The 25899-nt window shown below is 40.1% G+C and overlaps 2 protein-coding genes across 15 annotated transcripts in view; both read right to left on the bottom strand.

Moving 5' to 3' along the window:
* The window catches only part of pdlim2 (PDZ and LIM domain 2 (mystique)), a 37797-nt gene extending 36153 nt beyond the window's left edge, over nt 1-1644 (bottom strand). For both annotated transcript variants that reach the window (XM_004072489.3, XM_078952797.1), the window contains exon 1: nt 1379-1644. The gene's annotated coding sequence lies outside the window, so the exon portion shown is untranslated. The remainder of the gene's footprint in view (nt 1-1378) is intronic.
* An 848-nt stretch (nt 1645-2492) lies between these two features.
* Nucleotides 2493-25185, bottom strand: sorbs3 (sorbin and SH3 domain containing 3). Of its 13 annotated transcripts, none has more exons than XM_078952789.1 (21): nt 25012-25185; nt 14908-14977; nt 14064-14246; nt 13817-13889; nt 13341-13474; nt 13188-13251; nt 12793-12825; nt 12623-12710; nt 12044-12152; nt 10360-10413; nt 10120-10227; nt 9445-9500; nt 8451-8515; nt 7974-8035; nt 7840-7886; nt 7597-7711; nt 6999-7124; nt 5827-6330; nt 5624-5709; nt 5439-5545; nt 2493-3722 (listed from the first exon to the last, which is right to left on the bottom strand). In XM_078952789.1, the coding sequence occupies exons 2-21, from the start codon at nt 14917-14919 to the stop codon at nt 3661-3663; spliced, it is 2088 nt and encodes a 695-aa protein (XP_078808915.1). In that variant the 5' UTR covers nt 14920-14977; nt 25012-25185; the 3' UTR covers nt 2493-3660. The 13 variants fall into 13 exon arrangements, with proteins under 13 accessions (XP_078808915.1, XP_020561709.1, XP_078808916.1 ...); XM_020706050.3 differs by lacking the exon at nt 25012-25185 and adding an exon at nt 24410-24770; XM_078952790.1 differs by lacking the exon at nt 25012-25185 and adding an exon at nt 24410-24770 and having other exon boundaries at nt 2493-3629.
* Nucleotides 25186-25899: the final 714 nt, after the last annotated feature.

Below are 25899 nucleotides of genomic sequence, written 5' to 3'. Positions count from 1 at the left end.
TTGTTTCCAATAGTGTGGCAAGGAGTGAGAAATGCTGGCTTTACATCATCTTTATAAAGCGTGGAGCGACACTCACTCTGATCAGATGTGGAACTAAACTACTCAAGACCCAGATTGCCGGTACTTCACCACATCCTCTGAAAATGCCAGTGCATTTTCAGCAAGAAGCAGCGAAACACAGCGGTGCTCAGTGCATGCAAACCCTGCAGAACCAAAAAACAAACAAAACATACAGATCCTTGCTAAAAGTCAACGTCGGAAAATGATTTCCTCTTTACAAAACCTTCTGCAAGACTTTAAGATTAAAGGAGTCAAAACACACAACACAATGGTTCTGCCTCTGGCAAAACTGAAAAAGAAAAACGTGTGTGATGTAAAAAACAAACTCCCGTCCTTCAGACTAAACACAGAGTGCAAACTTCCTTCATAGATGTGCATGGCAGGGGAAAAAAGGGCTTTATGGAGGCCAAGGAATATTTAAAAGTTTCATAATCTGATCTTTTTAAATTTGTTAAAGTAACACCAGCTGGTGGAAAAAATTGGCTCAGTTTCTTTCTTTGTTTTTTTAAATGCTACTGCTGTCTCCTGTGCAGAGTTACAACAGTCTGCTTTTGATTGCTTGGATAACTTCACTCTGAATGCTTGCTAAGTGAAAACGGGAAAATAGCAAAGCCAGCAGGAAACCAACACGCCGAACCAAGACGAGGGTCGATATACAAAAATCCACTGACACATTTAGGGAATGCGCTCAAACAGCAGGTGTTGAAAGTTGGAGAACATGATGGGTTTCAGGGTTCCCTTGGGTCCTCACACACCTCAGGTGATTTTTCCTCATCTGCTAAACTCATTCAAGTTTCTAAACAGAAGCAGCTGCTGCTACACCATTTAGGAAGGAAATGAGAGGAATTACTGCAGTTTTTAGAGAAATGGACTGAAGCAACACAAAAAAATGAGAGTTGAACACTTTTGGGAGGGTTCCAGCTGGCCTCTTGTTTAGTGACCCCTGTACACAAACCCCTCCACTCAGACATCATCCTGAATTTGCAAAAAATCTCATTTCCAGCACCTCTAGTTGTTGGCTACAGTCAGTGCTGGACATTTGCAGTAAGAGGGGTCTTAACTGGTGAGACTTCCTTCAGAATCCCACCTCTATCTTCCATCATCAATCACAGCAGTTCATTTACTGTACTGTAAACATGCAGAGGTCCATATTTTATAGCTCCTGTTGCTTTTTATGACACTACATTTACCAACTACATGCAAAGTTGTAAATCATTTAAAAAACATCATGGGAACAAATGATGAAAAGTACATTTAAATTTGCTTTTTTTTCTCTTTTTAAATTTAATACAATTTTGAACTAAATGTATCCACTTACCAAGTCTGAACTCAGGTGAACAGCAGGTCCACCTTCTCCAAAACACGAACAAAACGAAACAGGAGGAGGACGTCTTCCACAGAAGCTGCTCTGTCTGTAGCGCTGAAGCCTCTCCTCGTTCAGTCTGGTGTTAGGATGCCACGCACTGACGCAGCGTGACCGCGCGCGCTCTGCCACCGCTGGGACGAGCTGACTGCGCCGTCACCAACGCCAGAGACCGGGGAGGGGGGCGGGCCGCTCGGCGAACGAGGGAGGGGACGACAGCCGACGCTCGGATAATTGAGACGTTAATTTAGGAAGTCTGCGCTCTGTGCACGTGCGCCACCTGTTGATCGATAGAGGCAGCGGTCTGCTGCTAGTTGGCTAATTGACTCACTTTCCACCTGGATAAGCAGGTGCAGGGACGCCTGGGGGGCACAGCGCCCTCTGCAGTTTGAAAGTGGTAGTTCTATTATTTTCAAAACTGCAATCTTCATTTAGTAGTCTCGCTGTCGCTAAAAATGGTAAAATGGCAAAAAATTAAAAACTGTAATTTCTATCCATCCATCCATCTTCCTCCGCTTATCCGGGACCGGGTCGCGGGGGCAGCAGACTGAGCAGAGATGCCCAGACTTCCCTCACCCCAGCCACTTCCTCCAGCTCCTCTGGGGGGACCCCGAGGCGTTCCCAGGCCAGCCGAGAGACGTAGTCTCTCCAGCGTGTCCTGGGTCTTCCCCGGGGCCTCCGCCCAGTGGGACATGCCCGGAACACCTCTCCAGGGAGGCGTCCAGGGGGCATCCGGGCTAGATGCCCGAGCCACCTCAGCTGGCTCCTTTCGATGTGGAGGAGAAGCGGTTCTACTCCGAGCTCCCCGCGGGTGTAATTTCTAGCTTTTTGAAATTCCAATCATTACTATTCGATGACTGGAATTTCCTTTTTTTTTCCTTTTTTATCAAATATTCAATGATTATAAAAGCAAATGAGCTACCAATAGCACACTAGACATGCATGTACACTTTGTGAAAATGCCTAAATTGTGTAGTTTTTTTACTAATTCTCTATTTTATGCATAATTCCTCTAATTACAAACTTGATTGTGTTTGATTGTAATAATATGATCAGAATAACAACCAAGTCACTTTAGATATCACTCTTTATTGTTTATTTTTTATGTATATAAATTGTGTACCATATATATCCAATATATTTGAAGCAAATATATATATTATACTTTTAATTTTAGAAACTGTCACAATCTGTACAATCATCCCCAGTTTCTACAAAATAGTTTGAAGGATAATCATGCATTTCTCATGTAAAACTCCAAAATAAGACTTACAATCAGGCTTTCAAGTTCTTCTCTATATAAACGTATCAAAATAGTTGACCAGCACAGATCTGGAAACGTTTTCAAATACTGTTTTTTAAAGAAAGAACATTAGTTTCACAACCAAAAGATGAATTCTAAAGCTGTAGCAGTAAGGAAAGAAATAAACAAGTAAGAAAGAAATTTTCAGATTGAATTCTTTTTTTTGGCATGAAATGCTAGAATTTTTTTAAATATTCACTAAAGAAATCTTTCTGAAAAGACATTTAGATTCTTGCTTAGTCCAAACAGTTTTTTTTTTATTATTTATAGAGGTGAAAAACACCAATATTCTATAACTGCACCATATATGTCCATTTTTACTTTGCATTGGCAAACTACTCCTTAAAAAAAAAAAAAAAAAAAAAAAAAAAGTTAAAATCCCAACAGCAATAAAATGTACAATGAATGTCCACTGATCTTATTCTGTCTGAACCCTTATGTGCTTTACACTTCTGCTGTTTACAGAACTCTGTGGTGTTTCTTTAGACCTCCTTCAGGTTTCTCAAAGATCTGAGGAGCATATTTGAGAGAATCATTAATACTCTAGCAAAAATCTATGAACAATCCATACATTTCAGTACTGAATAGTGATGGCACTGTGTAGAAAAAGCTGAATGCATAATAGAGTAAGATCTGAACCAGTGTTCTTCTGTGGAAATATTCTACAGCTGTCCATAGCTGTCCATCATTAGTGTTCCAAACAGCCTCATCTGTGTTCATTCTTTTCAATCGGTGTGCGTGAATACACCCTTTAAGTCTGTGCACCACAAACACACACATTTTCTGGATGTGCGCGCACACACGTGCAGGAGGTGAGAGGGGAAGCCATGGAGGAGCTCTTTTATGACAAAGAGAGTGAGCATGCAGGCCCTGTTGCTCCGTGGTTTGGGAGGGGGAGTGAGTCTTGATGGGTGTGCACAAGTGATAGTTAAAGTTAAACAGGTGTCACATAATTCCCAGGAAAAGTTCCAAAAGTATGAGTCCGTTCTGACGTACCTACAAGAGAAGAACACACGAGATCACACATAACAAAAAAAAAAAAAAACAAGACTGTGGTTAAAACATCAAATGATAATTTATTTCTGGCTCTACAACCTGTAGTGTTTCCCTTTGTCCACTAGAGGGGAGCATAGCGTGTGAAAACTGAGGAGGCGGTTAATAAGTCCTATTCACTTATGGCAAGACACTAAACTCCACATTTCCCCTTAACAGTAATAAACGTGTGAGACGCTTTGGATAAAAGCTAATAGCTAAAATGACAAAGATGAAAGGTTTTCCAGTTTATGGATTTAGATAGGTGAAGCAGGAGTCCTGTCGAACCTGGCGGCCTAGTAGGACTCCCAAACAAGCTGATTGGGCAGTTGCAGAGGCAAAAATCACTGGTCTGGGAGGAGTCAATGAGACCATAGAGAAGGACTTTCAATTGGTTTTAAAGAAATTATGGCAAACTATTCAACATGGAGGAAGTTCAGTATATTGGGGTCTTGTTCACGAGTCAAAGAAGGAAGAAGCATGAGATTGATAGGTGGATCAGTACTTCCATCTCTGTATCTGGCTGTTGTAGTAAAAAATAAATAAATACATAAAACAAGATTTACAACTAAATCTACGTTCCATTCCTCACTTATTGTCATGAACTTTGGGTCATGACCAAAATAATTAGATCCCTGATAAAGACACCTGAAATGAGTATCCTATGCGTGGTGGCTGGGCACCCCCTTCCAGATAGGCAGAGGAGCTCAGAGATCCGGGAGGAGCTCAGAGTAGAGCAAATACTCCTCCACATCAAGAGAGGCCAATTAAAGCAGATTGATAATTTATTTCGGATGCCTCCTGCACACCTCCCTGCAGAGATATTCCCATTGGGAGGAGTAAAAGTCCTATTAGTTGTCACACACCTGGGGTTCTCCCTTTTTAACCCAGCCACTGGCGAAGTAAGCATTGGGTCCGATTTTTAAAGTCTTTGGTAAGACTCGTGTAACACTTCTACAAGGAAATTGGTCTTGAAGACCAGAGGTACTATGTCTCTCGGCTGGTTTGGGGGCACTCTGGGGATCCCCTGGCAGAAAAGAGACTGTTTCTGTGGAGACTGAGGTCTGGCAAGCTGCTGCACCTGTGCCTTTGCTCTAGATTAACAGGAGAACACCTGTGCCTTTGCTCTAGATTAACAGGAGAACACCTGTGCCTTTGCTCTAGATTAACAGGAGAACACCTGTGCCTTTGCTCTAGATTAACAGGAGAACACCTGTGCCTTTGCTCTAGATTAACAGGAGAACACCTGTGCCTTTGCTCTAGATTAACAGGAGAAGATGATGGATTTTTTAGTGCCTTTGGACATAAAATACAAATACATAAACACATCACTAAAGCTTTTTTACTATATAATATAGACCAAAGACATTATTGCCATTTTAGCCTTTTTTCCCGTCCATGTCAGATGTTATCATTTTAGACAGTTCAGCTGGCTGGCTGTAGGACTAACACGCCAGAAGCCTGGGTTGGCTTCCCAGGGGCGCAGAGAGCCCCTTTTTGCAATTTAATATGGTTTTGTTTTTAATTTACCCGCTTTAATCTGAATTATTCATGTTAGGTCTTGCACACGTTTGTTTAGATAAAAGGTGACCCCAACCTTATTCCTAAAAGTGGCTTCAGTTTTTTTTTTCTTCACAAATAGAAAAAGTAAATTAAATGCATTTCAAAAAATAAACTCACCTACAAACCATCCATCATCACACTTCTCCATGACGTGTACAATATCTCCTTCTCTGAGCTCCAACTCATCTGAATTCTGCGGCTTGTAGTTGTAAACAGCTTTATATCTAAAATTGGGAGGACAAAGAAATCAGAGACAACAGCTTCCGACAGACGGTTTGAGAACTGCAGACAGACAGACGTACGGTTGGTGTTGCGCTGCAGTTGAACTGATGTTGTTCAGTGAGGAGACAGGTGGATTTGAAGGAGCAACCTGGTTTGGGATGGCACCCTGAGGAAAACGGAAAATTTGTCAGAAAAAAAATGTTGTGATAATAAAGTGATGAGCAACTGTCAAGTCAGCACAGACAACGCAGGCGTGAACATGCTATGTGACAGTGCAGCAGACCTGTGAGCCATCAGAGTGTCTGGATGCATTTGTTGACAGAGCTCCTGCTTTGTGCACGTATGCTGGTGACTGAGTGGAAGGAGACACAGCTCTCACTTTGGAGCTCTGAGAAGACCAGTGGCTGTTGTGGTTGTTGGATGGAGCAGCGTTGTACGTGCCGTAGGGTGTTCGACCTGGTGAAGGGGTCTGTATGGGAGAGTGTGACTCAGAAACCGGGGTGCCACACGGAACAGGTGAAGATGGCTTTGGGCTCAGCGAAGTGGGGGAGAAATGTGACAACGGTGATCGCGGCGAAGGGGAATGCAGTGGTCGTCCTGGACTCTGTGGTCCAGTGGGGATGGGAGAGGTGGGGCCTGGTGTGTAACCGTCCAAAGAGAATTTGGTGCGAGGCATCTTGTTGACCTGGACATAGTTAGCTGGGAAGATGCCGCTTCGGTTTGTTCCAGAAATCCTGCCTTCAAGCCACTTGTCATCAACCTGTCTGCTAATGCTGATCACCTCACCCTACAAAAGAAAAAACAAGACAAATTTAAAATGATTCATTTTCCAGGCTCCGTTTTGTCTCTTGACAAAATAAAGCTTTTTTTGATCGATCTGTTCTTCATTTTCCATTCCAACACAACAGCAACTTCAAAAAGTGACCAATTTTAAACAAAAACTTTAACAGTAAAACAATGGCACTGGCCAACAGGCTAAATGAAATTTTCAATTTTTGGTTGTGGGATCTGTGAGAAACTGTAAATAAAACGAAAAATGCTCTTTTTCTTATAAAACCAGAATTTTGCTTGTGCAAGGTTACTTCCAGAGAGCTGTTGGTAAAGAATTTGGCATATTTCAGATAGTGTTCAATCAGACTCAAGGACAGAGATCACTGAGGACAAAACGAGACACTGGGTTATTAAACTAAAGAAGTCAGTCTTGCTGATGATTCAATTTTTCATTTTTATTAAAAATGAAATAAAATAAATACAACAAAATCAATTAGATCCACCAATAGCGTCAGATAAAACGTGTTTAGGCTAATAAAATAGGGACATTTCCTGGGTAAATAAAAGGTTAAATAAAATGTATAATAAAGTCAATCACTGCAAGAAAGTCTAGCTTAAAGAAATGAGAGGCACCTTATTCTGCTAAGTTTTATTATTTTTACAAAGTGGGTTTGAGCTACTCACCTTCCGGAAAGAAAGCTCAACGGGTAAGTCAGCGTTGAAATTATACAGAGCCACAGCTTCCCCATAGTCCAGCACCTGAATACTGGGAGACCTGATGGGCGTCGGCTTCTCTGTAGGAGGCAGAATCTAAGAGGAACATGTGAAGTTAACATTATAAATATATATGAAATGTCATCCATTACTATTTGTTTTGTTAATTGGGATTGAAACGATATGCGACCAAGAACAATAAATATTCTTTTGCTTATTGCACTGAAATGTATAAATAGAGGAAACCCATTTCAACAAGCATGGAAAGACTTAAACAAGTTGATATTATGGAAAATCTAACTGCTAAACTCCAAATGAAAATGGGCTTATTAACACAAAGATGGACTCATGTAACCATGTACCTAGGAAAAAAATAATGTATCAACCCTTTGTCATAAATGTTCTGATGTTTGCTATATTATTGTAACGCATATAATTATCTGGCACATTCGATTACAGTGTCCATCTATCCATCTATCTATCTATCTATCTATCCATCCATCCATCCATCCATCCATTAATTGTTGCGACTATCAGGTGAGTAGATTTATCAAAAGTAGAAAATCACCTCTACATAAGATGTGGGGAAAATGCCAGCTCTTCCATGGTGCTCGCCCTCAAACCAGTTGGCATCTATCTGCCTGCGGATGTAAACAATGTCCCCTTTCTGCAGCGTCAGCTCCCTGAGCAGAGACAAAAGCTCAATCGAGGAAAAATCCGGTAACAAAAAAATTTTAAATATACATTTTCAATCCTACAAACAAATAATCACGAGAATATAAATGACGTGTTTTCAAATCAGGCAACTCACTTGGGTGATTGAGCCTGAAAATCAAACCTGGCTCTTGCAGCTTTCATCTGTAAATACAAAAAAGTCATTAGGAAAAACTCTATGAGAGCTATTTAACGAGATTTGTGGTTTTTAGATCATTGGCAAACACACACCTTTTTTTCTTCTTTTTTTGATGGAAGCTCCATGGTTTCATTTGCTGATGAAACGACTTCTGCTGAGGAACACATGGACAACGATGAAAGAGGAGGTTAATGCATCTTCTCGCTTGTTTCCCCCCCCCCCCTGAACATGAGTTGCTAAGTTTCAAAAAAATAGTCAACACATCAACTGCAGCAGCTTAAAAGGGGTGTTAAATTCTCAGGAAGAATAAGTGGATGAAGCTAATCTTTAATCAGTTCTTTCGAGTTTCCCTTTCCTATTTTTGTGTGCTTCCTCCCCACCCATCTACATCTGTTTCTATAGGAAAAAGGCTTCACAGACTTTCCACATGCTCAACAACTGCTTGTGGTTGTACCAGAAGGACGTGAGAAATAAAGGGGGAAACTTAAGACATATTAGGGCAGAACAATGTGAGTAAAAATGAGCCTCATTGTTTGTGTTTAAGTAAAAAAATATATATATATTCTTACCATACGCAGGAGAAGGCGTTGACGTTGCACCAGAATACTGGAAATGCTGTGCTGAGGATGAATTGCTGAAAAAGTGAAGAAATAATGAGCTCCCTGTGTGTTTTTATTACTTTCAAAGTGCCTCTTTGTTAAAACAAAAACTATTAGAAACATCTGGTTCAAAGATATTGTTTAGAAATAATGGATGGAAGTGTTCGAGTCAAGGAAATGTGGAATTTTATTTTTATGAGTCATTCATGATCACAGGGATAATTGAGTGTTTTAAAGTTAGAAATTAACTCAAAACCCAACTAAAGTTAAGCTTCCTTTGAGCTCGTTAACATTTTTTCCACAGTATTTCTCAGTACATAGCCGGGCAGCTTGAAAAAAAAGCAGCTCTGCATTTCTTTCAAACGTCTCAGGATAATTTCCTCCAAGATTTGAAATGGTTTTAAATCTTCAAGCTCGGTTTAGCACACAACAGAGAGAATCCTGCAAGAATGTCCAGCACATGTGAGAAATGTCTGATGTTTGAAAGAACAAACACCAAACTTGTTAAATTTAGAGCTTCTCCGCAGTGCAGAGACCTCCTGGATCACCTGACAAGCACTTTTTCCAAGTACTGTATCAATGTTTGCTGGAATTCCTGAACCAGCAGGGAGAAAGCAGCAGTTTCTGCTATGCAGTGATGTCATATGAATGAGCTGCTGAGCTCAGAGGGGGTCTGTGTGGAGATTGTTGTTTAACCTGTCTTAGCATGTGTAGCTTTGATACAGTCCACCAACTTTCAGTTCACTAACAGCCCAACACTGAATGTGCCTGTCAAGATGAAGCAAACGTGTCGGAATAAGAGTGGCACAAGCTGTTATACTACTTGTTCTACCCAAGTGTTATGCAAAAGGTAACATGGTTTTTTTTAGTAAAGTGAAGAAAAATATCCCAAAAATCAACTTAAACAACAAATATAGGATATGCAAATTAATTCCTATGACTTTTTTCACCGTTGTTGACTAACCTGTGGATGGGTGCACCAGTGTTCGGAGCAGCTACTGGATCCCTGGATCTGGCCTCCTGAAAGTAGAGCAAACACTTACCACAGTCGCCTCCCAGCAGCCCTCTCTCTCAGTAGCTTACAGCTCAGAGGAAATCTCACAATAACACAAAGTGGAGGTGCTGGCCACTCCCAGAGGAGCTCAGAAATCTCCTGGGTCCTATTCTCCTTAGGCCACAAACAGCACTGCATGCTGATCTGCTGCAGCTGTCTGTGATTTTTGTCAATTTGCAGCCCATGAGGTACATTCAGTGACAGGAATCAGTAAAAGCATGAAATGTGTTGTTATTGGCAAGCAACTCAGGATCTGGAAGTGGAAACGGTATCATACAAATCAGATTCAAAGAAAGCCCACAATGATTTTTTGGCAGCCGGTCTGTGCTTGCTGTGCAGAGCAGGAAGGTGTGTGATTAAGGAAAACGGGCCGTTCTGAGTGCAGGGCAGGCAGTTCTGAGGCAGTCAGCTGTGTCAAAGAAGGGGAAGATGGAACGAATCACAGCTAAAGAGGCTGAAGCATCTGACTGACACACAGCTTTCATTAAGAGCACTATAGAAGGAGGGGTGCGGTGGGGGTTTGTTTTGCTAAGCTAGAAGGAAGGAGGGATGCTTCAGGAGAGAATCAGGAGGGGGGCTCAGTACCTCACCCCAGCCTCGACGCTGCTTCTTCTGCGAAAGTGTCCTCTCCAGACCCAGAATCTCCGAGTCCAGTTCAGCCTCAAATTGACTCAACTCGGATGCCAAGCTGGCCTAAGGCCCAGCAGTTATGACGTTGGAATGCAAGATTAACACAACTACTTTGGGAGCATATTGAGTCCCTGGCAAAGATTTCTTTTTAAAGTATGAATTTTGATGAAAGGTTGATGAGTTAAAGACACTCACCTCAATGGAAGGAGATTTTGTTTTCTCTGGCTGCTTTCTTGGGGATAAAAGATTCTAGAGAAACAAGACAAGAGGAAGAAAAACAGACAACCAAATTGTTAAAGCTTTTTTCTTAAAACTCGTCATATGAGAGGAAATGCACCGCATGTGTAAAAATGTTTAAGAAGCAGTTATTCCTGTTCCTTAAATTGTCATGACTCATCTAAAGTGTCAATGTAAGAAAATGAAACAAAATTTACATCACTATTTTTCCAAACAGAATTAATTGACCAGCAATTCCCATTCCATATCAAATATTGTGAAATCCTTCTTTTATTGGCATGGAGAAGACTAGATCATGTAATTATGTACCATAGATCATGTACTAGATCATGTAAGATCGTGGAATTCTTGTAATAGTCAGGCCAAAAGTTATTTAGGCCCATTTAAGATTTTAGCCAGACCTAGAGATAAACTACATAAAACATCCATAATGTCATTTCGGCACCAGGTATGACAGAATTTTTAAGCTGATTTAAAAATATGAAAGGGGGGTGAAAGTTTGAGGGGGATTTAGAACCAATTGACCAACCAAAAAGACATTTTTCACTTATAAAGTTTATCGCTAAATGTCTGAAATTTTATAAATGTATTTTAGCTCACCAAAATCAAGCAAATATCAAAAGAGATGAGAAAATTAGTCCCAGATACTTAAAAAGAATCATTAAAAGAAAAGTTCAAATGACCTTGAACATGTTAAACAAATTTTGGCGATGCTGAACAAACCAGCATATTTTTTCCTTCAACGAGCTTGGCAGATACTTTTAAAGGCTCACTTTAAAAAAAAAAAAAGACATTAATTGCAGCAGATTCTATCAAACAATACTTTAAAAGGCCCTGCTGGATTCCTTTTTTTTTAAGCTGTTGGATGAAAATGTGAAAAACCTGTCGTCCCACCCAAGTTGTGAGCGGACCTCCCGCCTATTAGATCATATTATTGCAGTGCAGCTGAACAACACCTGATATGGTCTGCGAGCTGCTTTTCCAAACACTGTTCAGGACATTCAGCATCGGCTACTGTCATAAAAAGGAAATTAAATAAGTCTCCATGCTGTGAGGCATTATACACCACAAGAGGTTAACACCATAATGCGAATCACAAGGCCCACATCAGCTCCCTCAGCGGAGCGGAAACAAAGATTCCTTTTCTTCACAAGTGTAGACACAACACAATAACCACAGCAGATCTAGGACATTGTTTTGGGAGCCATTCAAAAGGCAGCAGCTTCTGAGGCATAACTCTGCAACTCAAACCACCACATTCTCAGTCACACAAGACCCTGAACCATCCAAGACTAACAGGATCGTGAACGAAGATCCCCAGCAAAGCACCTTATAAATCGTTGACTGAGTGTGTAACCAATGTTGGTCATGTCCTTTCTTGTCTGAAAGGTTGAACACAAAAAATGTCGGAAATCCATTGCAGTAACAAAAGGGATCTCAGCCAGAGCTGAATGCTGCCTTGACTTAAGTACCTTTGCGTGAGAAGATGAAATATGAGGACTTAGCCTCTAATCCTTAAAGAAAAGGGGGCTAACCTGTGCATGAGGTCCTCACAGGGAAAACAGACTTTATAGAAGTGTAACATTTTCAGAGCCTGCAACAGTTTTCTGTCTGCCCCGGCTGTGGCTGCATGAGGCCGTACCTGGCTGTGGCTGTCCGAGGTTGAGCTCTTTCCTGGTTCAAAATCAAAGATGCTCCGTGGTTGAGGTTGAAGCTTCCCTGGGTCTAACACTTTATCAACATCCTCGCTCCTGAGTCACAGCATGGAGACAGACACACATGAACAGCAGCTTCATCATGGCAGCAGTACATAAAACAACACAACCAAACTTTTCTGCCCCACTCATTTTCCCTCCCCTGCCCTTGACTTGAGTTAAACCTATGTTTTTAGCAAACTTAGCCAAGCAAACAACCTGGATCTTTAATCTCTACAGGAAACTTAGGTGAGAAATCTGCCTCTCAGGAAAAAGTTCATATTACAATGTCAGCCTTTCTTTAATGTTGATTATTACTTCAGCTTGATGTTGCATCACGGCAGACTTCAGAGGTGATGTCGAACTAAAGAAGTATTTTCTTAAAATGTTCTGCAATGTTATTGAACTTCATTTCCTGCTGCTTTACTTGTTTGTTTGTTTTTTTATGTTTAGAGTCGTATTGGTTTAGGTTGACAACTTTGTTAAACCGCCCAAGGGTGACTCAAACTTCAATTGTGTAGACTCACCAGTCTGGCAGAGCTCCGTGAGGTGTTAGTCTGAACAGATTCTGGTCGTCTTTATCGTTTGTCTCTGTGCTGCCAGACCACCGTAGGCCTGTGGATTAGTGACGATTAGAATTCAAATGTACTGTGCAGCCAAGCCCTATAATGATGTGGAATCTAACCAAAGCACTTACTTTCAGACGACCAGGGCTCAGAGTCCTCCAACTCTGGTTCCAGCAAGCAAAAGACAGATTTTTTTTAGACAATTTGCACACATTTAGTTGAGCATTGCAGCTATTATCCATGTCTTAAAAGAAACCATTTAGGATCAAATTGTTAGGCAACGAGGTTGTACAACACAACCCATTATTCAGACAAATAACCTTAAGCTTGAGGAGGGGCTAGGATAAAAAGTTGGATTATTGACAGAGCTCATGACACAATGCCTTCGTGCTCTTTCATCATGGCCTGTGCTGCTTCTGCAACACGCTGTTGCTGCATCACCTCAATAGTTTCAGGCATATGGACACACAGGAATTCATTGTGCAGTCGAGCGTGGGAAGAAAAAAAGGAGGAGCAGCGTCCCTACCTTCTGGCTTCTTGTGGATCTGTCTGAACATGCTCCTGTACCAGTCTTTGGGTTTGTTGACACTCTGGTATAAGAAAAGAAGGGGGGTGCAGAAAATGAGTCATCTACACCAAGAAGATAAAGGAGTTTTGTTTTTGTTTTTTTGGGTCTTACAGATCTGGAGGCGATGGGCATCCCGCTCTCATCCACAGGTCCTATCCCGGAAAACTTGATGAATCTCTCTTCTCGAACAGGTGCCCAGCCTCTGGGTAGAGTGGAAGCACTGCGGTCTCCATTAGACACTCTACCTGCAATACCGATAACACTTTTCAGAACATTTTTAATTAGGGAAAACAGTCTATCTCTGATAAGCATACATTTTTTTAAAGTGGTCATGGTCTAGTTAGCTCCTACTTGGCTCTAATTTCTTACATAGTTTAAAATGTAATTGACAAATCCATCTCAAAATCTCTAATTTAAAGTTTCTCATTCATAAATTCATTCATAATTTTCAACAGTTTTTACACCAAAACAGAAGGTTAACTCATCCGATTTTTTTCTTTTGAGATATGTTAAAGTCAGTTATTTGACACTTAAAACATGATCTTAAATATTTTGCTTTTTCTTTATAATGGAGGGGGGGGTCTTACTTTGTGTTTCTGAAGGTCCATAGTATGATCCAAAGCTAAGAGCTGATGGCCCTCCTCCATTCATCTCTGACCCCTTGATTAGAGAACATAAACAGAAATGACCATGAATTTTAACAGATTATCATGTTCACTTTTGTCACATCTATCAGGCAATACTTGATTTTTCCACATGGAGGAGCCCTTCTACACCATTTTCCTCTTCCTCAGCTTCACCAGTTAGAAACACAACTTAAAGGTTATCACATGCCTTGACTTCTTCACCCATCTTCCTCATAGAGGGGCTCAGAGGAGAAGTAGGAAGTCCGGGGGAGATGACCACCTCATGGGTCAGCTCAGGAGAAGTTAGAACATGCTGGTTTGACGAAACTCCAGGCTTCCCAGAGAAAACAATCCCAGAGCCATTTAGACGGCCGACCACTTCTGCACTTTGCTGAACACAGAGGAAATGAGATGTGGATGAGCAACAACAATGTGTGAACTTTGCTCCTGCCATGTTTTTCTGACAGCCTCGCGTAAACAACGCTCTCTGTGGGAAACCATGTGAGCACAGCTATTCTCCAGAGAATAACGGGCCTCTTTTAGGGGGAGCCAGTAATGAAAAGGCCCCTGATTCAGGAGTGGGAATCAGTGTTTCTCTCTTTCTATATCATATCTCTTCTGACACAAATGTGGGAAGAACTCACTTGAGGGACCAGTGTGGGGCACCGAGGCTGCAGAGGATCGTTATGAGACCATTAACTCCCCACACTAGTCTTTCCCTGTCAGGGGGAGGAGCCGGTGTCAAAGAAAATGGTAAGGGGTTCTTAATGTCAACCTTAAACTCCAGCAGTCTCCATGGTTATCTTTGTCGTCCTCGGTCAGCACACAATGGCAGGTCTAATTCTTGTATTGGAACGCTGTGTTTTTGAATCAGGTGCTTTCATCCTGTCTGCGTGGTTGCTAGAGGTCATGGGAAAGACCTGTGTGCCTGTTAGTGACAGTTCAGCCGCTATCTTCCACACAGACTTGAGCTGTTGTTGTTCTCTGGGATTTATGGCCGATTTAAAGTTTGAAACTTTTATGCAAACGACAGCACATAAAAAGGGCCTCACCTGAGTCTGCATGTGTTCTGTTCCAATCGGTCCGTGATTTATCAAACTCTCGTGCACAGCATAAGGTTTTCTGCAAAGACACAAACATTAAGGGTTAAATGACACTGTTTTTTCAAAATTTAAATTCCCCAAAAATAATAATTATCATATAAGAAGCCACATAATGAAGAAGATCTAAATAGGATTATCATATTTTTGTTTAGACATAAACTATAATTAGGGAATGGAGCGATATATCAGTGCCAGTATTGGCCAATATTTGCAAAGTTTGAGTTTTCAATATCGGTAAAATATAAAAAGTTTTAAAGTAATACTTGTTCATATGAGATCCTTTGCTGTATGTTAAAAAGGTCAAGTACAATGTGATTGTCCAGTAAAAGAAAAGTTGTGCATTTCTAATAAAGTAACAAATAGAAAATCTAAACTTTGTGTTACTGTAGACACTTAAGTATCGGTATCGGCAAATATTGGCCGGAAAAACTATTATCAGTCCATCCCTAACTATAACGTATCAACCAAAATCCAACAGGCTTTTTAATCAAATGTGTATTGCTGTGACATTGACAGAACCCACAATGTTCCACTGGTGATGTTTCTTTGTAAAGCTTCATTTTCAGCACAAAGTTCATGTTTGCCTCTAAAAATCAAATTACTTTTCACTGTGACAGGAACGTTGAAATAATATTAAAGAAAAAAACCACAAAATACGTTGAACATTTATCCTTGCATATCAAATCCATATATAGCTAAATTTAATTTTTAAGGTAATATTTGCACTGCAAAACAGGCCCTTTTGAAATAAATCAAAAAACCCCATTGGTAGGTTGTTGTTTTTTAAAGAAGCACATTAAAATAAACAACAACAACTTATAATGGGGTAAGAAAAATGGTCTCACCAAGAATTTGAATTTTTTTAAAAATATAGTCACTAATTTCAATTTCCATATAAAACTTTATTGATAAGATTATTTTTCTTGCAATACAGAAAATAACCTTTTTTCTGAACAGGGGTCTTTTTACTTTCTTGAGTTTTTTTTGTTTTTTTTGTAGTGTGTCATCTGAAATACGAAATGGGTTTCATTTTAATATTTTAATGTGTAAAATGTTATTTACTGTGTCACTCATCTCTGTTCCGACTTTCCAAGGTTCTACAGAAAACTTTCTCATCATAAAAATTCCTATTTGACCATCAGACAGTCTGGATAATTGCTCCATTATCCTATTCGTATTCCAAATAGTGAGCGCATTTTCACTGTAACCAAGGAAAAATTGACCAAACAATGAGCGTGATTCACATTTCTGTCTCATTTTCCCCAGTCTTACAATGGCATAATCAGCTTGTCTTGAAGGGACTGGACAGTGGACAGGATCAGAAGCCGAAAGCAGAAACCTAGTCGTAATCATCAGTCTGCTGTTTCAACATCAAAAGTGCGCTGAAATATGTGTGTGTGTTTATGAAAGGCTACCTTACAATAGAAACCAAGCATCCGAAAACCCTGAAACCAAAACATCTTTAGGAAGTTGGCAACTGATTCCAACCTTATACCAATATAAACAACTGAGCAAATCCATGACAAAAAATAAAAATAAAAAAGCAACAACCAAATGTGGGGAAAAGCGTTTCTGGAATAATAGCAAATCCTTTAATGAGTTTTCCAGGAGGAATTTGCTGAAGACTACTAAAACCTCTGCTGAAAACCCCTCAACTTCTGTTTTCTGTCTCTGTATGCAGTATAAAGCCCAAGCACTGACAGCATCAATGATTCAGTAACCAGACAACAGTGTCAGTCATCTGAATAGTCAGAAAATCTGTGTTACGAAACAGGAAAAAGAGATGGGGAATTGTGACAACAATCTAATTAATGGCCGTCCATGACAGATGGTTGAGCACCAGGATCACATCCAGATGATGAGTCATTGATCAGAGGCAATGTTAACAAACTGCTTTCGCACTGTTTGACTTGCTGATCTGCATTTCCATCTGATCTCATCTGAGCAGGAAACTTTTCACTAGAAGTGGGCTCAAGGTGATTACCATAAAACTAGAGTTATTTGTCATTTTCCTTTTAGGGAAAACAAAGGATCTATTATTTTACACAAGTTAACTCCAAAAACAAAACAAATATTTTACAACAAGTTTTCTTTTTACACGTTTTTTTTGCCGAAACTTCCATTTTTTAATCCACAATAACACAACACTGAACTGTTTAAGACTAAACCAATTTGGAAATATTCATGTAGCCAACGTAAAGGTTCTTATAATCTAATCTAAAGTTACCTGATCAAGTGAGGCATTTAAAGATTTCCATCAGAAGAACAAAACACAACCAGTGAGGCAGTTCAAACATAGATATGCTAGAATACATGCTTTTCTTTATGCTGTTTGTCCCTGCATGGTCTAATAATGAATAACCATCCTGTGTACGGCTGTCCCTCCCTCACTCCCTGACAGCTGGGACGGTTTCCAGCACCTCCACAGCCCAGAAGGGTATAGAAAATGGATGGATTGAAGGCGTAAACCTTTGAGGTTTGTTTAATTTTTTGAAGCATTGAAAGGAAAAAAAGTCTCCTTTTTCCAAGAATTTTTTCCATGACTTAAGCCATACCATTACAGTAACTCTGTGTCATATCACAGCAGAACCAAATCAAAAAGATCTACTCATCTACTCCACACTAAAAGCTTCAATCACAGTCTAACCTAATAAGGCAAATCCTCTGTTGATGGTTAGCAAAGGAAAGCCCACTCCAAAAGTTTGGTTCTTTGTTGGTTTGTTTTTCATGCTCAGTGCGCTCTTATGTAATTGCTGAGCCTCAACACAGAAGGCAGCTCTGAGCTTCCACATAAAGATTTGCTTTTAGAAGCTCCTGGATGCTGTCTCTGTGAAGCACGTTTCTTTCTGCAGGCCTGCACCCCGTCACATTTGGGGAAAGGAAAGCATGACCTTAAAAAGTAATTCACCTTCATTCTAGAGTTGATATCCTCCTTTGGAGATGCTTTCACAATGCTGAACTGACAGGTTTTGTTTGCTGCTTTACACGTGGTGACATAAACTCAGCATGGCAGAATGCAACTGAGGATGTCTAACATAGGAATCGACGGATTTTGACTTGGATTTTATTTTTGTCTGTCCCCAGGAAGTTCAAAGAATATCTCCAGGGAAAGAGGCAAATATTAACTGATCCAAAAATAAGTTAAAGCTAGAAAACAACAGGAAATCCAAACTGCGGGGTGCTGAGACAAAAATGTATGTAGACCACTTCAAATTAAACAAAACACAGTTAAAGTCATCTCTCTTAGAAATTGTTGTTGAAACTTAAAATAATAGACAGTAAAAAGAGAAAACATGATTCTGCACTGATCTGTCACTGTAACATTTGTCAGTTAGACTGGAAATACAGGGATTACAAAACAACAATTGATGAAGCTGATGACAAACATGCTTATTTTAAGTGATTTTGCAGATTTAAAGTTGTGCAAATGTGTGTAAGTAAGGCACTCCAAGTCCACTCTGTGAATTGTAGATTCAGGTTTAACAAGAGAAAGTTTTAGTTTGAATTTCCTCTTTCCTCTTGCTTAAATCTGACTTTGATTAAAAATGTGTTCATATAGCTGTGGAGGCATTTCCATACATATACAGGTCTCCTTAAGTCTCATTGAATTTGAACCAAGTCTGAGTTAGGACTTTGATTCTTTTCTTTTCTGTCATTGAGATTAGTGACATAGACCTCTGACCAAAGTCCCAGGATAAAACCTGCAGAGTTTCACCCATGCCAAAATTAAGCAAGGCACTTGTAGTAACCAGGGAGCACTAGTCTGGGCCCCCCATGCGTACGTCCCAATCCCAGATAAAATACAGGGTTGAGTGAATAAGTGAAAGCTGATTTGCTGTGGCAACCCCTGAAGAGATATGTCGGAAGGTGAACAACAACTTTACCAAAATTGCTGAGCGATGGCCACAGGCAAATCTGTGGTTGCACTGACTGGACTGGGAAAAGGGAAGAACCTGATTTAAAAAATGCTTTTAAAAAGACTTTTATCTCCTTTTCCCTGAAAACCTGGGTAGATGGAGAGTTCCTGGTCAGCTCCAATCATCAATCCTAAGAGAGAATCTAAAGAGATCCAGTTGACATATTTTATTGGATTTTTTTGCAAATGAGAAGCCATGAATTTCCCCTTTATCTTTTATCATCCAATTTCCAAACATTTTTCTCTACACAAGTTTGTTCAATCACTACAACTTTGCTGCAACACAACACTGAGATAAGTTGATGAAAGACCTAATGATTTGCTGATAAAGCTGTGTAAACAAATCACTAAATGTACCATTTAAGGATATTTGCTCATGTCTAAAAAGAAGTGTTTGGTTCAAGTGATCTTTCTAACTGAAACAGCTGTTTTGCAATAATTCTGTGTTGAATTTTCAGATTCAATTTAAGAATTCCTAAATTAAGGCTGGGTGGCCAATGGTCACATTTCACTTGATTGTTTTTCCTCGCCAAAAATTTTTTTTAACAAGACTAAAATAATTCATAACATGGTAAAAATGTAGTATTTCAATATGAGTTTAATGCTGTCTATTTGTTGGGGAAAATGTTACAAAGCATGTCCCTATTAAGTAATTGTTCAAGTTTTATAGGTGCTATTGCACAATATGACAAAAATAAGCTTGATTTTAAAATAAATCACCATTTAATTAGGAATTGTATAAATGCAGGGGAAAAACAGCAGCTTTAATGTCCTCCCACAGCCGTGAACTGGAATTTATTATTGAAAAATATCAACATTTTTTGGAAAGACTGTCGCAAACTACAGTAAATATTTTTTAAGCACAGCAATTATCAAAAAGTCCTGGAGGCACTGAGATGACAGACACTGTAGTGTACGTGTCTCCACAGTCCTGCCTTGGTTTGGCTCTCAGGAACAGAAAATAAAGAGATGAGCTGATCAGTTTGTTTCCCTATGGAAAACTCCATCATAACTTGGACATCATAGCACTCTTGCTAGTTAAGTTTGTTGTCACAAAACCAGTGCCCCATCTGTGACAGGTTAACATGGGGGCCTTGCTAAATCTGGCTTTGGACCCTGGCAGCTACACCGTCCCCTTACCTCCAGTTTTCAAGATGACACCAGTGATTATAAAAAGAACCTAGAAATAAGTTATTTTAGTTGATCATACTCATATTTTCCCTCTATGCTGTACGAAAAGTTGGCAGATGACATCATGTTTGAAAGATGCTGAGGAGACCAGATCATCTTAAAAGACCCACTCCAATCAAAATTGGGTTTTTGCTGTTTTTAACCCGTTCTTTTGCCATTTTTGTTGAGATGGAGGACATATATAAATAAAATTAAGATTAAAATCGTGTTTCTTTAATCAAATCATTGTGAATTTTCCAGGAGAGAGAAAATGTTGTTACATAAAACTTGTAAGTGTGATATAGTTACCTTCTAGAGTCCATAGAATCTATGGTGAGCAACAAGCCCCCTGTTCTGCTCCATTGTGTGCATCCACTTGCAGACAAATAGATCTATGTACTTCTTTGTTTTCCTCGTCTGAACTGACATCTTGCTCAGAACTGTTCGGCTGGATAGCTTCAATTTGCTCGCCATTTTTGTTGCAACTGTAATGTTAGGTTGGGGGTGTGAAAGGCTGTAAACTAGAGGGAAAGTGAGTAAACGGATGGATGATGGGAAGGGCGAGGGCTTGCTACCACATCCACGGTCCCGCCCACAACTCAGAGGTGAATTTCTGATTAACTCCTGCCGCTCTGCAGAAACTGTTTGCTGGACAACGACACAGGATTTTTTGATTTTGGCTAAAAATGGCTTAATCGTAATTAAGAGACCACTGGAAACACTATTACAAAAGAGCAAAAGATGTTGTGAGACTTTAAAGCTACAAGAAGCTCAATGAATAGCTGAATGAATTATACTCAGACAAAATCCGACTTAGACAGATGTTGTACTATACTGCAAAAGGAAAACGGGTGTCATGTATATACTCATAAATCCTAAGATTTCTTCATCTTCATAAGAAGGACGTGACAGGTCTTCTTAAGGGACTTCCTCCACACAGAAGGGGAGCTTGCATTGCTCTTCACACTGACAACTCTGTCAAGGTAACAATACATTCTTCAACAAGAACACGGGGAGGGTTGACCCTTGAACTTTTGTGGTTGTCATCCAGGAAAGTTGTTATTTGTGGTCAAGGGAAGGATCTCTTTTTCTCAAGGAGAAAGATTTGATTTCTAGTCGTTGGCACATCCTCTGTTTCACAACATGGGAGCTGTTGAGGAGCATGAGGTCAAGGTTTCTTTAACATAAACATAATTTCCACATTTCATGATCTCCACAAAGCATTAAACGGCTTTGATTCATGATGTGCTGCTCTCCTGGATATTAATACATCTGATGATCTTGTGGTGACAAAGCAGTCATGTCCAATCATTTCCCGATAAACATTACATTACAGCTGCTCAACAAATTACATAAGCAGCCAATAAAACCAAAGAAATCATGGCTTTAAAAGTGCTGAGGTGCCAGTTACAAGCAGTTTGAGTGAATAAAACAGACATTTTATGGACACATTATGTGAGTCAGCATGCTGCTATGTGAGAGGTTAGCTGTGTCAGGATGATCACACAAGCATGCGGAGCAGATGTGTGGACAGAGTCCATACAAGGTCCTGCAGCAGCAGGTTTATGATAATCAGTGATTGAGGGGGATATACACATTTATCACGGAGGGAAGTATTTCACCTCCTTGTATGGTGCTCCACCAGCCTAGACAACAGGAGGAGTCTGTGCGTGTTTCATATCAATGGAGAGTTCAGTACGTTCCAGCAGAAGCTTCAGGCCAGTAAATCCCAGCCTTTTTTCCCCTCAAGAGGACCCAAGCTCAGAGTCGAAGTTGATTATTCTCATCAACAACATAAAAGAAATTCAATTATTTTCTTCAATGTGTTCAATATACCGTCAAAGCATAAGAAAGTAGGTGCGGGTAAGAGAAAAAAAATTTCCCAAATCTTCCTGCCTGTCATCTTGCATTTTTAAAGCTGACTGTAGGCAGTTGGACCCACAGAAACGTGACAAAGGGAGTCTGAGCCAGCTGTGGAAATCTCCCTGACAGTCAGGGGGGTCTGGACAGTCCAGTCATTGAGCTCCTTTTCAGAATGAGGGAAGCAACACGGCTGAGTGACATGTTGATCTCACCTGGTGTACACATAGCCCCTGAACAGATATTTAGAAACATTGCCCTCAGTGTACTCTGTGTGTTCATGCTTGGATGCATGCATTATTCCACTTGCTTAGTCAGTAAACAGTGGTGTTGCAACACTGAACTTCCATAGATTAAAGGCTTCATTTTGCTGTTAGATTCTTTGTAAAGATACATACTTTCTGCAGCATTTAAAACAAGGTAAACACTGTGTACACCTGAGCAGTCAGACTGGTTACTCAACACACTTGCTAAACAGCCATACCTGAGTTTCTCTGCTCTCGATTGTGCTCCCTTTCTTTACGAGTCCCCTCACCTTCCCGCTGGGGCTGATAAAAACCTTCCCCCTGACTGAGTGGGGCATGGAATCACCTCTGTCGGCCCTGAAGTTTCCCTTTTCTGACTGCTGAAACTGGCCAGGTCGCCTCTCAGACACCCAACCCTCACACCGCCTGCCTCCGAGAAAGACTTCCCGGTTGACAAGTATTACCATGACAACCCCTTTCAACCTGCGTTTAAAAGGCACCCTGCACTTGGCTTGTCAGTTCAGGGGCACCTCCTTCAGTGAAACAGCCCCATTGTTGTGATAAGGAGATAATTCACAGCACAGGGTTAACCAAAGGGGAACACAAACAGTTCATCACCTCTGCTGCCCGAACACAGCCAGGCGACTCCATGATGTCTCCTCCTAATTATCTTTTCTGTGATTATTTTACATAAAGAATGTGTTTGCATATTGTGGACTGAGCCTTTTAACTACTGTTTTTCTTTCCTTCATACATACAAACATGTGGAGAAAATAATTTGACACGTGATAGATATCTTAGCAGTGCAAAGGACAATTATTCAAATTCAGATGAATACTTCAGTCAAATTCGTGTGTCGTTCTTGATCAAATCACAATGCAGGTAAACCCCCAAAAGGACAAAATGCATACATGCATTCTGCTTCCATGCAATTCCTGCCTAACAGCCTGCCACAGGTAGACTGAGCTACAAATTCCACAAATAGTGACGGCTCCAATTCTCTGCCGGCCTGAATGGTCTCACTCAAACTTTCAGTCAATCTGCATATTTGTTTTAACATCTTCATGCAAGCCACTTTCCTCCTGAAACTTAAGGCCTCTGCTCTGTTTAATAATTCAGCGGTCTGGCTATAAAACCTGGGGGCAGCAGCTCATTCACTGAGCCTGTACTGCTCTCTGGGTTGTTTTTGGCCAAACGGTGGAGCTCCCAAACTTAAAGCATTACCCAGGCTCCTTTCAGGAGCCTTAGTTCTTAATTAGTGCCATGCAGGAACAGACTTTTTCCTTCCTGGTTGCACTTCTGTCATTATATTATTCTGTTGTTAAATGAGGTAATCGTACAAACAACTGGGTAAAGCCACAACCAAACATCTTTCCTTCACCCAATCCAGACAAAAAACACCTATTTCTTGTAGAAAAATAAGCCAGAAAAGGAGGCAAGGTATGCTCTTTTCCTACGTGATTCCCCACTGTTGTGGAAAGTTTCCAGCAGATCTTTATTGCGCTGTAAAGACCAACCACTGCCCTTTCACATAATGCCAGTACACTGCAGAGCCTCATTAAAAGGATAACAGCCAAAGATTCCAGGGAGAGAATTTACCATGACATAAGTGGATTATGCAATGAAAAACTACATCATCTTGAAACCAAAGTTACAGGTTTTTCTGGGTTTTTATTAGCGTGATTTTTATATTTGACTTTTTCTGAAAGAAGAAAGACAACCGCACTAAAAAAGTCTAAAAATCCAGTTATCATCAGTTAACATGAGAGAGACAGTACAACTCTACAGGTTAAAGGTATCATCAGAAACATGGAGGCTTGAGATAAGAACTACTTGTCGTGAAGTGTCACATGTGGGAATGTCTCCTGAGAACAAACACAAAGTAATCTGGGTTATCCTGGCACTAAAACAGCTTATTTCGGTTCGGGACTTTAAATTTAACTATCGTATCTAGAAAAAAGACTTAAGTTTTCCAGAAAGTTAATCAGAATAAAATCTGACAGCTCAAAGTTTGGGGAGAACCATCACTGTTATCAGCTGTAAAAAAAAAAAAAGTACAATAATTTTGAAGTGATGAAAAAACCCCTGTAAATATCAAGTGTCTTCATTCATAAATGTTCCTCCGGCAAACTGAAACTCCTGTTTAAACAATCCCAAAGTTCTGAAAAATCTTTCTGCACTGTCAACTTTTACTTCCTCGTCACCCACGCTGCTCTCATCTCACAGTCAGAACAGGAGGCACAAGTAGTACAGTACTTACAGGCTGCGCAGTCAGATCTTCTCGGCACAAAAGAAGAGAGGAACTGAATCCAGAAGGAGGAGGGAACCACCACTTCTCCCCACTCGCTCCGTTCCCTCCCTTTTCAGTCTGAGGACAACAGGGTGGCTTTTATCTATAGTGAATGATTCAGCGTGGGCCTGAATCTTTCCCTGCCTGTCTGTAGGCGTGCTGGCATGTGTTTGTTTTGCGACCATTCACTTTAACGCTCATCAGGGAGACAGGGCTCCGTAATAGTTTCCATCCACAGCTGGAAATAATAGATTCCCATCCAGTCATGAGCTAAGCAGAACAGCTTGTCAGTGTTCTAGGTGCAAAAGTCGATTTTTCTTTTCAGAGAAGAAGCATGGGTAACTCATGTTGTGCAGCAGTTCAGTCTGTTTACTGTCTGCTGTTATCATCAGATGGGTCTGATACATTTGTTCCTCACACAAAAGGCAGTCTGGGCAGCTTTTTATGTGAACCAAGGGGTTAAGTCAACGCGCTTCACCTGTTTCTCACAGACATAAATGCAGACGCATACAGGCTGACTACCTCACACACATGCAAGAGAACATAAGGCTTCCAGAACTAAATCTACTTACCTTCCTAAAATCTGAAAAATACGACAGTTCAACCATAAGAAGTAGTGCCATGGATCTGATTCTAGAGCAGTGAAGCTGCAAGATTCTGACTGGATTTACATGTTTATTCCCACGGTTTCTTATCCCCAGAAACATATGTTTGGTAGATTCCTTCACTTTGTGATCAAAAGCAGTGCAGTTCTGCCATCCAAGATAAATATTTAACAGGTAGGCTGTGAGATCACAAACCAAAGGTCACACCTTCAGTCTTTTGTCTAGAGTCCATCCACATGTCAAGACAACAATCCAGAACTTCACCGTAGTGAGTCGGAAATGTTACATGCGTATATATAATATATACTATATATATATTAATATATAATATAATAATATAATTACAATATATATATAATATTAATGCATACTTGGAGTCAAAGATCACACAAGTGTAATTACAAATAAACAGTTGTATTTTTTTTCCCTTCAAATATAATTTTTTTAAATGGATGTCAAGGTATCTAAAGATTTATTTCTAAACTATCTAAAAAATAATATTGATACCTGCAACAAGCCTCGGTTTCACTGTCTTGAACTCAAAGAGTTTTAAGAAGTAAATCTCTATTTAGGGAGTTATTGGTTTTTCTCATAATAAATGGAAATATGCTGCCCCTCAGTGGTTATAAAGGGCACTGCTGGGTTTGTGCTTTTACATGTGAGCAGAACTGACAGATGTTCCCAGAGTTGAAGACTCATCTAAACCAAAACAAAACAAAAAGTTTAAAAAAAGAAGCATGAATCCAAATTCAAGTCAAATTAGTCCATTGTTTTCTAAAAAAAAACAAAAAATAATGTTGGACAATGTTTAACGAAAATAGAACCAAGAAAAAAATTACTTGGAGGCATCAGATT

The sequence above is a fragment of the Oryzias latipes genome, chromosome 9, assembly GCF_053564925.1.
Source record: "Oryzias latipes strain Hd-rR chromosome 9, Olatipes_Hd-rR_3.1".
NCBI lineage: Eukaryota > Metazoa > Chordata > Actinopteri > Beloniformes > Adrianichthyidae > Oryzias > Oryzias latipes.
This window is presented reverse-complemented; position numbering and strand designations above follow the sequence as displayed.

Bases quoted from the DNA above. Each gene is read 5' to 3' on its own strand.
- sorbs3 (XM_078952789.1), bottom strand. The intron at 8,036-8,450 runs GTAAGAATATAT...TGTGTTCCTCAG, and splicing joins AACGCCTTCTCCTGCGTATG to CAGAAGTCGTTTCATCAGCA. The intron at 5,710-5,826 runs GTCTGCTGCACT...CGTTTTCCTCAG, and splicing joins GACACTCTGATGGCTCACAG to GGTGCCATCCCAAACCAGGT.